General features: G+C 39.8%; 1 protein-coding gene across 12 annotated transcripts in view; it reads left to right on the top strand.

The window, feature by feature from the left end:
* The window catches only part of aff2 (AF4/FMR2 family, member 2), a 587,176-nt gene that overhangs the window by 327,926 nt on the left and 245,496 nt on the right, over window positions 1-13,754 (top strand). For all 12 annotated transcript variants that reach the window (XR_011343066.1, XR_011343064.1, XR_011343065.1 and 9 more), the window contains one exon: window positions 10,681-10,725. Coding sequence is in view for 8 of the 12 variants with exons in the window: in XM_069893495.1 (XP_069749596.1) it covers window positions 10,681-10,725 (45 nt within the window). In the remaining 4 variants the exon portion in view is untranslated. The remainder of the gene's footprint in view (window positions 1-10,680; window positions 10,726-13,754) is intronic.

The raw sequence follows: 13,754 nt of genomic DNA, 5'->3' as shown, positions 1-13,754 counted from the left end.
TGTAGGCAGGCATCTGAATAAAATGTCAGAGGGAGGGACAGAGAGAGGGGTAGGGGAGGAGCACAGTTGTCCTGAATAAAATGGCAGGGAAATAATGCCAATCCTCAGAATTTACATTTTCATTTATTTTGCATTTTAAATACACCTTTCAAAATGCACATGTTAACATTCCAGCCAATCTCATTTGTTAGTGGGAACAAGTTAGTCAGGGGCAAGGAATTATGGTCCTGGAAGACAAAACTGAAAAAACAGTAATGTTGATCTGATTTTACGAGTGTATGTATAGTCATTATAACAGATTTGAATCACTTCTGCTATAAAGAGACGTGAAGTTAATTCAATTCGCAATGTTAGTTTAATACCAAAAGTACTCAATTTGGCAAAAAACAAATAAAAATGGGAAATAAATCATCCCAAACTATCCCAAAAATCTAAACTGAAGAGATCTATTTATAGACTAGTGTAAATCTGGTCAAAGGAAGTCAATTATTCCTGATCTATTTATATGAGACCCCCAGAATATCAGAATCAAAATTTATTGTCATGAATGTCTCATAAAATTTGTTGTTTTTGCAGCAGCGTTGCAAATGCAAATATTGTGAAAGATCACATTTATTTAAAAATTAGTTTAAAATAAGAGGAAGTGAGGTAGTGTCTGTGGTTCATTGTTGATTCAGAATTCTGATGCCAGAGGGGAAGAAGCTGTCCTTGTGCTGCTTGGTGTTTGTCATCAGGCTCCTGTACTTTCTCCCTGATGGTAGCAGTGAGAAGAGGGCATGGAAAGGGTGGTGAGGGTCCTTGTGGATAGAGGCTGCTTTCTTAAGATGCTGCTTCTTGAAGATGTCCTCAATGGACTGAAGACTGATGCGTATGATGGTGCTGGCCAAGTTTAGAACTCTCTGTAGCCTTTTCCTGTCCTGTGCATTGGCACCTCCATACCAGACAGTGATGCAACCAGTCAGAATGCTCATCATGGTATACCTGCAGAAATAATTGACATTCTCAGTAGCCATGCTCATCTCTTGATAGGAGCCTATTTTGAAACCCTCCTGCAAATCTTGAATTCCACTGTTCTTGTGAATCCCCTGACCTACCAGCACCTCATGCTCAGAGATAGTTGCATGCTTAATCCCCAGAGCCACCAATGACATCTTCAACCAACTCCCTGATTTTTCCAGTACCTCACCCATTTATCTTTGTTACTTACAGCACTGAGAAACTCTCATAAAGGACAGACAGATTTCTCATAATTGCTTTATATGGATGTCAAGAGGTTGCAACAAAAGGAAATGGTATTGTTTAATGTCAAGTGAATGAGTATTGACTGCAATGTACTTTCTAAAATGAATGTCATTATCTGGCAGATAAGCCTGTGTGTGCCACAACATTGACCCATGAGGAATTTAATCATGTCACCTATTTCAATGGATAATTTTGGAAAAGTGATTTCTCAACTACAGAAACTCATTCACAAATTATCCTAAGAGGCCAATCTATGGACTCCATTGTTAAGACCATAAGATCGTTAGACATAGGAGCAGAAACTGGCTAATCAGCCCATTGAGTTTGCCCTGCCAGTTAATCATGATATGAACAATTTTCCCACTCATCTCCATTGCCCGACCTTCTCCTCATAACTTTTCATGCCCAGATTAATCAAGAACACACCAGGGAAGCTAAATTTGCCTGCATTCAATCCAATTTCCTTCATTTCATTTCTTTATCTGATTTTATTTTAAATGTGCAACAGGTTGTTCCTTAACAATTACAGTATAGTAAAGCCCCATGTTCTAAGAGTCATCTTGATACAGAAAAATAATTCCACACACTCTCCTTTCTTAATTGTAATAGGCCTTTTTCACATTGCAAACTTGCTAAATTGGCATGTGGATGACCCAATTTTAAATCGCGGTAGTCTTTTACACTGAACCAAGAAAATCTGGCTTAGTGTGTGGTGCCATGAAGCAAAGGGTGGCCCAACTTCCAGCAGTGATGTTCTGAGTGACATATTACGTAACCATAGGGCAGTGAAATTGTGGCGGGAATAAAGCACACATGAACACAATTTATAAAAGAGCATTGGAAAATCTGCTGTAAGCAATAATCAAAAGAAGAAGATTTCAAACTTTTTCTTTCCATTCACATACCACCTTAATTAATCCCATACTAATCACCACTATCTATCATTGGGGGCTGGTGGTGGGCTGTAGGTGAGGGAGCAGGGAGGTGGGTTTCAGACTGTTCAAATTGAGGACAAACCCACAGACCAGTTTGCTCACAATCTGGCAGACCTAGTGTCAAATCTTTGTGCTTTGTGATTGCCCTCACAATCTGGCAGACCTAGCGTCAAATGCCACAAGTAATCTACGAAAGCCTTATGTTTTGAAGGGTGGGAGGAAACCAGAGTACTCAGAAGTAACCACGCAGACACAGGGAGAGCGTACTTAAAGACAGCTCCAGATTTAAACCCAGGACACTGGCGCTATAACAGCATTGAGCTATCCATGATGATAACCGTACTAGTCAATTGGTTCATACAATGGTTACTCCATTTATAATTGCTTCATTGACTGTAAACCATTTTGTCATGTCTTATGGTTGTGAAAATCCAAGGGATTTTACGCTTTTTTTAATGTGTTTATGCTTCGATGACTTTACAGTCCAGAACAAATCACAGTAACTTAGATGCTGGGGATAAAATGTGGTCAGAATATTTTTTTTTCTCTCTCTGTATTCTGCTCCCCCTTTGAGTGCTTTCATTCCTATATGAATTATTTTATACACATTGACGTGGAACTGTTTCAGTCATCTACAAGGTAAGTTACCAAACAGATCCAAATCTTGCCTCTTGGTTTCCATTATTTTCACTCCCTGATACTTTTGCAACAATGGAAAATTTGAAGGATGTGATTCTGGATGCATGTGTTTATAAGCCTGTAAGCATTCCAAGTTTTATGCCTCCATCCACTGTCTCTAACCTTTTCCTGGCATGTGAAGTTTCCATTTGAAAATCAAGTATTTAAAATATCAACATAAATTACATTATTTCTCATGTCAACAATATCTTTCCAATATGCCAACAGCTCATTTCATTTGGCTCCCCTTAACATGGGTTTAGTTGAGCAGAAAGAATCTCATAATGTTCTAATCAATATCATCAATGATTCCAACTAAAATATCAAGTCTTCAGCCTACAATGAACGTGCTTTAATGCCTCGTGTGTGTGTGTGTGTAGTCTCACAGCAAATGTCTGGACTTGTTTATTTCCACCTGTATTGAGATACAGTGAAGAAAAATTCAGTTGTGCATGCTATCCAGGAAGCTCACAAAAGGTTGCCACATCTGTGATCAGTCTGACAGGTTAACTTTGACAATAATACATTGTCAACCTTTTTTTTCATCTATGGCCTCCTTTGGACTCAGTTTAAAGTTTATGGGCCCCCTTCCCTGTGGTTTTTTCGGTACTTCTCTCCTTCTTACTACAGAAGAAGAATTACGATTTCGTTGGTGGCCCCCTTTAAATGTTGCCTCCAGGAGGTGTGTACATCCCAGGTTGAGAATGGCTGGTATAGAATATAGAATGTGTTAAGTGCAGGGAGAGCAGTGTGGAATGGTTGTATTTGAAAAGAATAGCCAATCTGTGAGGAGCTCGCAAGATTTGTGCCACACTTTGCTGAGCCATCTTGAACTCTAGCATTTAACTTTCACATTCACATTCACATTAACATAAACACAACAGATAAATCAAATTGAAAATTTAAATAAAAAATAGCAATGGGTTCCCAACAGGAATTCAGCATGACTTGTTGCTCCATCATAATCCCGGAATAACTGTTCCTGTCCTGTCCCCTCTCTTCCTGTCACTCCAGTCCCAGAACTGTCCTGGTCCGGGCCTGTCCCTTTCTCCCTGTCACTCCCATCACAGTTCTGGAACTCTCCCGGTTCAGTCCTGTCCCCTCTCTTCCTGTTCCTCTGTCCTCTGGCATCAAATCAATCCCCTTTGTCTCCCCAGCACTTCCGGTGTATTCCCCAGATAGAATTCTCCCCCAGCATACATGGTTGTTGCAATGGACACCACCCCTTCATTCACATGTGGTCCCAGTTAGACCCCTCTCCTTCACATCAGGTGTCACTGCAGCTCGATCCTTCCTCCCTCACTCCCGTGTGGTCCCAGATAGATCCTACCCCCCCACACTCCCATGTAGTCCCAGATAGACCCTTGTCCCTCATTCCAGGTGTCATCGTGGATATACCCTTTCCCCCTTACTCCCTTGTGGTCCCAGATTAACCCTACACTCCTCACTCCCGGTGTGGTTCCAGATAGACCTCTCACTTCCTATGTTGTCCTGGATAGACGGGGTGAGCAGAAACACCAAGAAACACCAAGGACGCCTATCCCTGCCGCACTATTGCCATTCTCAGATCAATCTGTACTCAGGACCCCATCCCAATGGCGATCCAGATGGCATCACCATCGAGACAGAGACGAACCTGTGCCACACTCCATCAGTTCTCGTAAAATATAAAATTCTGCACTCGGAAATTATACTTACAAAGCCCATTGTGAGCAAATATATGTGCAAACTGTTGTACTGCCATGTGCTTCAGGGAAGCAAACACAGAGTTTTCATGTTTCCAGTACAGGAAAGGATATTCAGTCCATTAATGCAAGGTAGATAAAAAGTGAGATGGCTCATCCAATGGTGTACAGTTGTCAGTCATTTAAGTCTGGTTAACAACCCAAACTTCTACTAAGGCCAATGCATGAGAAATATTTTTTGTTTGTTTACCTGCACAGCTTGAATATTGTAAGTTTATTGTCATATACAGTATATGGACACAGTGCAAAGATGCATTGAAATTCTCCCTAACTAAAGCCCCAAAGGTGCACCAAATACAATGGTAGACATTAGCCATTCTCTACGAGGGCCATAGCACATTGAAGTGAAAGCATTGACTTGTTTTCACTTCATATAACCAAATAACCGTTTACAGCATGGAAACAGGCCATGTCGGCCCTTCACAGTTGGAAGGAGAGAAGTACGAAAGAAACCAACAAAGCTCAACTGCTTCACAGGGAAGGGAGGCCCAGAAACTTTGAGCAGAGTCCTAGGAGGGTTCAGAGCCACAAATAGGTTGAGAATGGCTGGGATACATTATATTACTGCAATATGCCAAGACCGAAAAAGGGATAATTAATGTAAAAGGAGAGATGGCAAAATATTCTCACTTGCAGTTAGTGTAAGAAAATTGTGGTCTCAGTGAAGCAGACATAATTTGGTGATCCCGAACTCCTGAATGGTGAGGGTTGGGTTAGTATGGGGAGGTTAATTCAAGATGCCGATAACTGTTGGATACCTTATGGCAATCATTTTAAGTAAAATGATAAAGTTCCAGAAGCAGACTCACCCTCTCTGTTTGAAACCCCTTTGAAGGGTCTTTGACCTGGAGTATTGTCTGATCTGCTGTACATTTTTAGTAAATCTGGCTTTATTACAGATTTACGGTTTCTGCCTTTTTTTTATTTGTATTTCAAAATATGTCCAAATTTATCACGTTTCTATGCAGATATTGGTCCATTTTGTCAGAAATGTAAAATTTTCGAAACTTCTCTGATGTGTATGTTTTGGGAATGCTCACATTTAGAGCGGTCCTGGAAAGAGATTTTTCAAATTCCATCAACAGTTTTCAAGATTAATTTGAAACCCTGCCCATTAATTGCTGTGGTTTTTCTCACCACTCAAATGAACCTCTAATGGCATCTCATGAAAATGTTTTAGCTTTTACTACACATTTACACATTGATAGCCAAACGAGCTATTTTATTGTAATGGAAAGGAGATTCCTCCTCTACTCAAACACAATGGCTATATGATGAAATGTCCTATTTAAGTTTAGAGAAAATCAGATGTAATATTAAAGATAGAAAGTTTCAATTTATGAAATTATGGGGCCCATTCTTAAAATTTTTTTATGATTGGCAGAATTAATAATTACTATATGTTCTGGTGATTCTTTTCCTGTTCTCCAGGGGTTACCAGTGATTCCACATTATTATTGATGTTTGTTTCATTTTAAACATATAAAGTAACCTTGACTTGAGGGTTAGATTAGATAAATTTTTGATTTTTTCCCTTTTCTTTTTTTTTATCAAATTATTTTAAGAAATGTGTCTGACATGGTTGTATAAATGATTCTTATCAATAGTTTGAAATACTACAAGTAACTATTGATGTAATTTTATATATTTTTAATTCATTTTTTTCATTGTGTGTGTGTTTACTTGTATACAAATGAATCGCGATGTGATTGTCATTTTTATGTATGCTTATATGTTAAACTCAATAAAAATATTTTTAAAAGTAAAAAAATAGGCAGACAACATGGTAAGAGGCTCTTCTGGTCATGAGTCCATGTTGTCCAATTACCCCAATTAACCTATAACTCCCATATGCTTTTTGAAGGGTGGGACAAAATAGGAACACCCGGATGAAACACATGCATGGAAATAACATGCAAACTCCTCACAGACAGCGCCACATTCGAACTCGGGTCGCTGGCGCTGTAATAGATTTGCTGCCGTATATTTTCTTTGCTGATAATGTTAGTTGCAATTAATGATTCCTGCTGCCGAATTCATTTCTTCCTTATTGTCTTCTCATCCTCTGCTCACTGCATTATCAGCAACATTTCACATTGCGAACAACTTCAACATTTTGCAGTCAGAGTCATGAAAACAGCCCCTTTGGCCCATCTCAACATTCTGGCCAAGTGGCTTACCTGACCTACCTTAATTTTCCTATGTTTGCCTCATAAACCACGTAACCTATTCTATCAACATACCTGTTCGATTAAACTTACCGGTAGTTGTTCCTTTTCCCCTGATAGGTTGTTCTACATACCCATCATCCTCTGTGTGAAAATAGAGTGACAACATTGACACATCTGTCCATAAGTCTCCCATGTTTTATTTTCCATACAATGCTTGAACATCCATCTGATTGGTGAGGTCAAAAGGTTTTCATTTGAAAGGTGCAATCAACAGCCAGCATTCACAAGGGCCTTATGCTGGCCCTGAGTAAGGCCATTTGGTGTGCACTGCCATGTTAGAGGAACAGAACTTTCTCTTGATTGATCAATTCACAGGGACAGAGCCTCCTTCTGATTGGCCAATTCAAACCAAAAACCCATTCTTCAACCTATCATGATTGGAAGCTCAGTGGCAGTGAGATCTCATGGTGACTGGGGCAGAGACCTCAATGAACTTGGGGAGTGTGTAAGACATAGGATGAGTGAATTTACAAATATTCATTGATGTCCATTTTTGAAAACACTTTCCAGCTGACTCTCCATATTTCTCTTTTGTAGTGAATTCCAAACATTCAGCAACATCTAGATAAAGATATTCTCATCTCTCTCCTGAATAGCCAATCTCTTATTTTGAGACTATAACCTGGTTTAAGACACTCTGCCAATGCAAACAACAGTCCAGAATCTATTTAGTCAAGCTAATTCAAGCTTATTGTCATCTGATTGTTCAAATATAACCTGACGATACAACATTCTCCAGTCCTCGGTACAAAAACATGCAGACACACATCCAGACAAAACACACATATAGACAAATAATACATATGCAGGACAAGTATTATATCTAAAAATATAAATAAGTAAATATTGTTTTGTGCAAACGAGAGTCTCGGATGGTTAGTGTGAGCAGTTCCTTTAGTCGTTCAGCATTCTCAATGCCAATGGGAAGACGTTGTTCTTCAGCCTGGTGGCATTGGCTCAGATACTCTGGTATCTCATCCCTGATAGGAGCAGCTGAAAGATGCGGTGTGCAGGGCTGAAAGGGTCTCAATGATTTTGAGTGTCATTTTCAGCAACAATTCTAGTAGATCGCGTCAATTGGCAGAAGGAGACACCAATGATCCACTCCACCACTCTTACGGTCCTGTGGATTGATTTCTGATCCATTTCTGTGCACTCCACTGTGATGCAGCTGGTCAAGATGTTCTCCATAGATATCCTAGAGAAGGTTGACATAACCATGGCTGGTAGCCTTACCCCACTTCAGTCTTCTTGGGAAGTGTAGTCGCTGTTGCACCTTCCTGACAAGTGAGGAGATCATGAGCATCCACGATAGCTCAATAATTAAGTGAACTTCAAGGAACTTGGTGCTCTCCACTCTCTCTACTACAGAGTTGTCAATTAATCAAATTTTATAAGAATATTTTTATGATTCAGTGAGATCACCGCTCATTCTCCTGAACACAAGAGGGCACAACCGATCCTGCTTAATCTTTCCACACAGGATAATCTTTCTTCTCAGGACTTAATCTGGTGAATATTTGTTCAAAAAAAATTCTATCCTTTCTTAAGTAAAGAGACAAGGTCTGTGCATTGAGGCCAGATGTAATCTCAACAGGGTCCTACCAAACAATATCATACCATTTCAAATTCTCCTGCCTTAACTTTTTCATTCCTGGTTTGTTGATGGTCAGAAAAGCAAACACCATCTATGTGGAGAAAAGTGGGCTTAATATTTATATTATACCATTCATACAAATATAAATACTAATGTTAATACTAATATATTATATTTAAAAAAATGGTGGCACTGCCAGGACTGCTGTAATAGGAGCGCTGACCCTGGTGCCAGGAGAGCAGAGAGTAGAGGCACAGCGCTGCTCCAAAGGACTCAACTGCCTGGCCCTACAGCCAGCAGCTGTGTACAGGCAGAAAATGGCCTATTAAAGGAGTCGACGGTGTTGTAAGTAAAATCCTTCAACTGCGGAGTCTGTGCCTAACATGGCCATTCCTGTGCTGGGAGCAGCCACGACGGGAGCTGCAGACCAGCGTAAGGAATCAGAATTGGAAATGACACCCCTTCAATGAGAAAGAGAAGCAGAGGAGAAGGCTGTGGGAGCACTGGAGGTGAATTCATGGACACTTATTGACTCTAAAGGGGACACTCTTTTCCTTTTCTTTCTCCTATTGTTCAGGCCGCTGAGCAATGCTCATGGTGACTTTGTGTTTGCCTTACTAGAGACATGTTAAAGTATATCATGTATATTGTATTTTTCTCTTTCCAATATTTTTATTTAGTTATATGTTCATTATAAGAATATATATCTAACAAAGTAAACATATATTACAAGTAGCTGTAAACAACCTATGAAAGAAGCAAAAAATAAAAATAAAACAAAACCTATTCTTATACTCTAACCTTCCCTTATGAAGTTATGATTAAATATATATGTTCCATTAATGCATGAAAGAAAGGACCACCAAACCATAAAATTGGATCCAATAATATTATAAATTCTGAAAATAATTAAAGAAAGGACACTATAAATTTATAAAATTAAGGTTCATTACATTAGTAGAGCATCTAATTTTTTTTTTCCAGAGTCAAGCGTGCCATCACATCAGATCACCATTGAGTATGTGTAGGAGAGACATCATCCTTCCATCTCATAAGTGTAGCTCTTCTGGCAATAAGAGGAGCAAAGGCAACTCCATGGGATTGTAGCCCAGACACAGTTAAATCAGCTGACTTACACCAAATAGGGCAAGAAAAGGATTAGGAGGCTAATTGATATTAAGAACTAAAAACTCCTGATCGTATAGATCCATCTTTGAATTTTGGCCAATTTTGGCCAATTTCAACAAATTTGGAAACCATATATAAAGTTCATTGGTGATTGCCAAATTCATATCTCCAACTCTTAAAGGGATAGTGTAATATATGTTACCATATATAATATGATTCATTGTCAATAAAAATTGGATAATAATTAGATGACCCCCTTTCCTTCTTTTCTCTTTTTCTTTTCTTCTTTTTCTTTCTTCCTTTTTGGTTTAATTTTGGGGGCAGAAGAGGGAGGATGGATGGGGATAAAATTGAAAATGTCACTATATATATATATATATATGAATTTATATATGTATAATCCATAGTTTTGAATTATTGTGACTTATAAAATTTTAATTTTTTTAAAAAAGAACTAAAGACAAGGAATGAAAGATACTTTCCCAATAATTGGAAAGCAATTGGAAAGAATAAAAAAAATAATAAGAGTATATTACATTTTTAATATTGTTACATGACAGTAAAAGGAAGCATGAACATTGAATCTTAAAATTGTAGCCTAAAGTGCAAGGGGTTTGGTAATAAGTATTGTCAAAGCAGTATCAAGGGAACACATGATAATTTCCAAACTACCTGAGCAAAGCAGGAGGTCCCACCAACCAAGAGAGTCATCCACGGCATGTTGGGGGGGGGGGGGGGCGAGGAGAAAATTGTGTGTGCGTAATTAATAAAGAAACAGAGGGAGAAGCATCCTTAATGAAGATTATTCTATTTTTCATGAAAAGCAATCAGAGAAAAGCCAAGGTGTATGAATCGAGTAGTAATGTTGTAACAAACCCACACAAATGTACATTGACACTTAAATTAAACGCTATTTATTAATAACTTTGGTGGTTATTCAAGATGTGATCATATTCAAAATAAGGCTCAGGCTGTCATTAATCTTTTATTTTTAATTTTAATTCTTACTTTATACAGATACTCATTTTTTTACAGGTTTAATTCTTCAAACAAAGCCTGATTTTCTACTTGTGTCAATGAGATGCTCGAGTTAAATCATTATCTTTTGTTTTCCTCCCACCTAGGTCAGCCTTTCCAGTGAGACCAGCTGCGTGGAAGAAATACTGCGGGTAAGTCTTTCTCCTTTCTATTTGAATTCTGGCGTAGAGATTTCGGGAGGTGTGGAGAAGTTTTCACAAAAATGGCAAGAGTAAAAAGAACAGTGTGGCACATAGGGCATATTCTGGAGTGTGTGATAAAGTTGGATCCAACTGCTAAAGACAATCTGATTAGATAAGCCTAAAATGTGACCGTACACAGGACACGTGACCACAGAATCTGTTTCCATGTCAATGAGAGTTCATTGTGATAAACATAACTACAATGTACAGATGCACCAACATTCTTACTTGCTGCAGCCAAAGTGACATATCAGTAGTCAAATGGAATTTTTGGTAGTTCCAGATGAACCTCAGATTTTAGATTTTTTGTCAGAGTACATGACATCACATACAACCCTGAGATTCTTTTATCTGTAGGCATGACAGAATTACCACTAATTGGTAGCGCAAAAAAAATATACAGCATATACAAATAAAGAACTGTAAACAGATAATGAATGTAAGCAAACACATAGAATAAAAAAAACTTAATAAAGTACACAAGCAAAAGTCCTGAAATGAGTCCCTGATTGAGTTTGTTGTTGAGGGGTCTGATGGTGGAGGGGTAGCAGCTGATCCTGAACCTGGTGGGGCAAGTCCTGTGGCAGCAGCAAGAACATAGCATGTGCTGGGTGGTGTGGATCCTTGATGATTGCTGCTGGTCTCCGATGGCAGCATTCCCTATATGTGTTCTGAATAGTCGGATGTCTGTGATATCCTTGGCTGTGCCCACAACCTTTTGGAAGGCTTTATGCTTGGGGGTTCCAATACCATGATGCTGCCTATTAGCACATTTTTTCCCCACACATCTGCAGGAGTATGCCAGGGTTTCTGGTATCATACCAAACATCCACAAACTCCAGAGGAAGTAGAGGTGTTGACATGCTTTCTTCACGATGCCATTGGTATGTTGGGTTTCCTCTGAGATAGTGACTCCCAAGAACTTAAATTTGATCACACCACTGATCTCCCAATAATCACTGGATTGCACATCTCTGGCTTTCCCTTCCTGAAGTCAACAATCAGCTCCTTAGTTTTGATGACATTGAGTGCAAAGTTGTTTTTAGACCCCAGTGGTTAAGATTGAACTTCGAATTTATGGAACTCATGCCTCTGTACCTTCTGCCTGAAGGTAGCAGTGAGGAGAGATTACGACAAGGGTGATGGGGATCCTTTAAGATGTTGGCTGCATTTTTGAGACAGTCCCTCAAATAGATATCTGCAGTGGTTTGGAGGTCAGAGCCTGTGATGGATCTGGCTATGTTTGCCACATTCTGCAGCCCTCTATATTTCCATCCCTACCCCACCTAGGCTTCCACCTGCCCATCAACCCATCCTCACCTGGATTCACCTCTTGTGGACCAGCTGTTGCCTCATTATTTCCCCTCGCCTCTTTACAGTGGCTATCTCCCCTTTGCATTCATTCAGTTGCTGCCTGAATCGCTGAGTTCCCCATATTCCAGTTGCTTGTGTCTCAACATCGCTCCTGCTTTATTCCAAATATTCTCTTTCATGATGGAATTCAAAAAAAGCTAGATAGAAGAAAGAAAGAGTGAAACATGAAAGTCTGAAGACACTGTGATTGTGACAAAATCATAGAAATGCTGGAAGAACTCAGCAGGAATGCTGACGTTCACCCCTAAACTTTCCTCCGCTCACCTTAAAGACAGGATGGCACAGTTAGCACAGCGGTTAGGGCAAAGCCAGCAACCTGGGTTCAAATTTGCCATTGCTTGTAAGGGGTTTTGACATTCTCCCCATGTCTGCGTGAGGTTCCCTCCAGGTGCTGCAGTTTCCTCTGTCCCTTCAAAAAACATACCAGAGTCAATAGTTAATAGGAGTATTTGCGCAGCACGGCTCATGATCAGAAGGGCCTGTTACCGTGATGTATATCTAAATTTAAATTAAATTAAAAAAATTAAAGATATCATCTGGTATTTCCTAATGTCACCCCAGGGTGACATCAAGAAGCCTGGGAAAATTCAAAATGAATTGACCCATCATCAACTCCTCTTTATGGAAAGGATTTCCAAACTTCTCTAACATTTTGTAGATTTACCAACTTCACCACAGAAAGGTGTGGCTTTAATCTGCACTTGGTCCCAGACACTCTATCCAGTGGGGAATAGGCCGGGGTTGGGGGGTGATTGACACCCGACGGGGTGGGGCTTGATCCATTCAGGCTGACTGATTGACAGCCGGCCAGGTGTTGTCCTGTCCCCTTACACTCCTGCAGGTACAGAGGTTGCCCCCTGCAGTAGGCAGGTGGTGTACCACCACAATCAGGGCCACTTAATATCTTGGAAACTGATTGAATAAACCTTTAAGCTTCTAAGTACCAGAAAATGCAACTTTAATCTGTGTCATTTCTCCCTACAATTTAAATCTTGGATGCCAGGTGTCCCTGTAGCAATGTTTTATTTTAGAAATTAGCAGTAGTTTTCTTAATCTGTGATGTTCAGAATAGTTCTCATCAGGGCTTTGTGCGGGTGAGTTATCGTATCCCATTGCTTGTTTTCTCATATTGAAGGTATAAAGCTCATATATTCTATGAACTCTCTGTTTTTAATATTCATCCATGATACTTTATCACATATTTCTTTGGCTTGGCTTCGCAGACGAAGATTTATGGAGGGGTATGTCCACGTCAGATGCAGGCTCGATTGTGGCTGACAAGTCCGATACGGGACAGGCAGACACGGTTGCAGCGGTTGCAAGGGAAAATTGGTTGGTTGGGGTTGGGTGTTGGGTTTTTCCTCCTTTGTCTTTTGTCAGTGAGGTGGGCTCTGCGGTCTTCTTCAAAGGAGGTTGCTGCCCGCCGAACTGTGAGGCGCCAAGATGCACGGTTTGAGGCGATATCAGCCCACTGGTGGTGGTCAATGTGGCAGGCACCAAGAGATTTCTTTAGGCAGTCCTTGTACCTCTTCTTTGGTGCACCTCTGTCACGGTGGCAAGTGGAGAGACAGTATATACACATATCGATATATATATATATATAT

This window comes from Narcine bancroftii, chromosome 8 (genome assembly GCF_036971445.1).
Source record: "Narcine bancroftii isolate sNarBan1 chromosome 8, sNarBan1.hap1, whole genome shotgun sequence".
Classification (NCBI taxonomy): domain Eukaryota; kingdom Metazoa; phylum Chordata; class Chondrichthyes; order Torpediniformes; family Narcinidae; genus Narcine; species Narcine bancroftii.
This window is presented reverse-complemented; position numbering and strand designations above follow the sequence as displayed.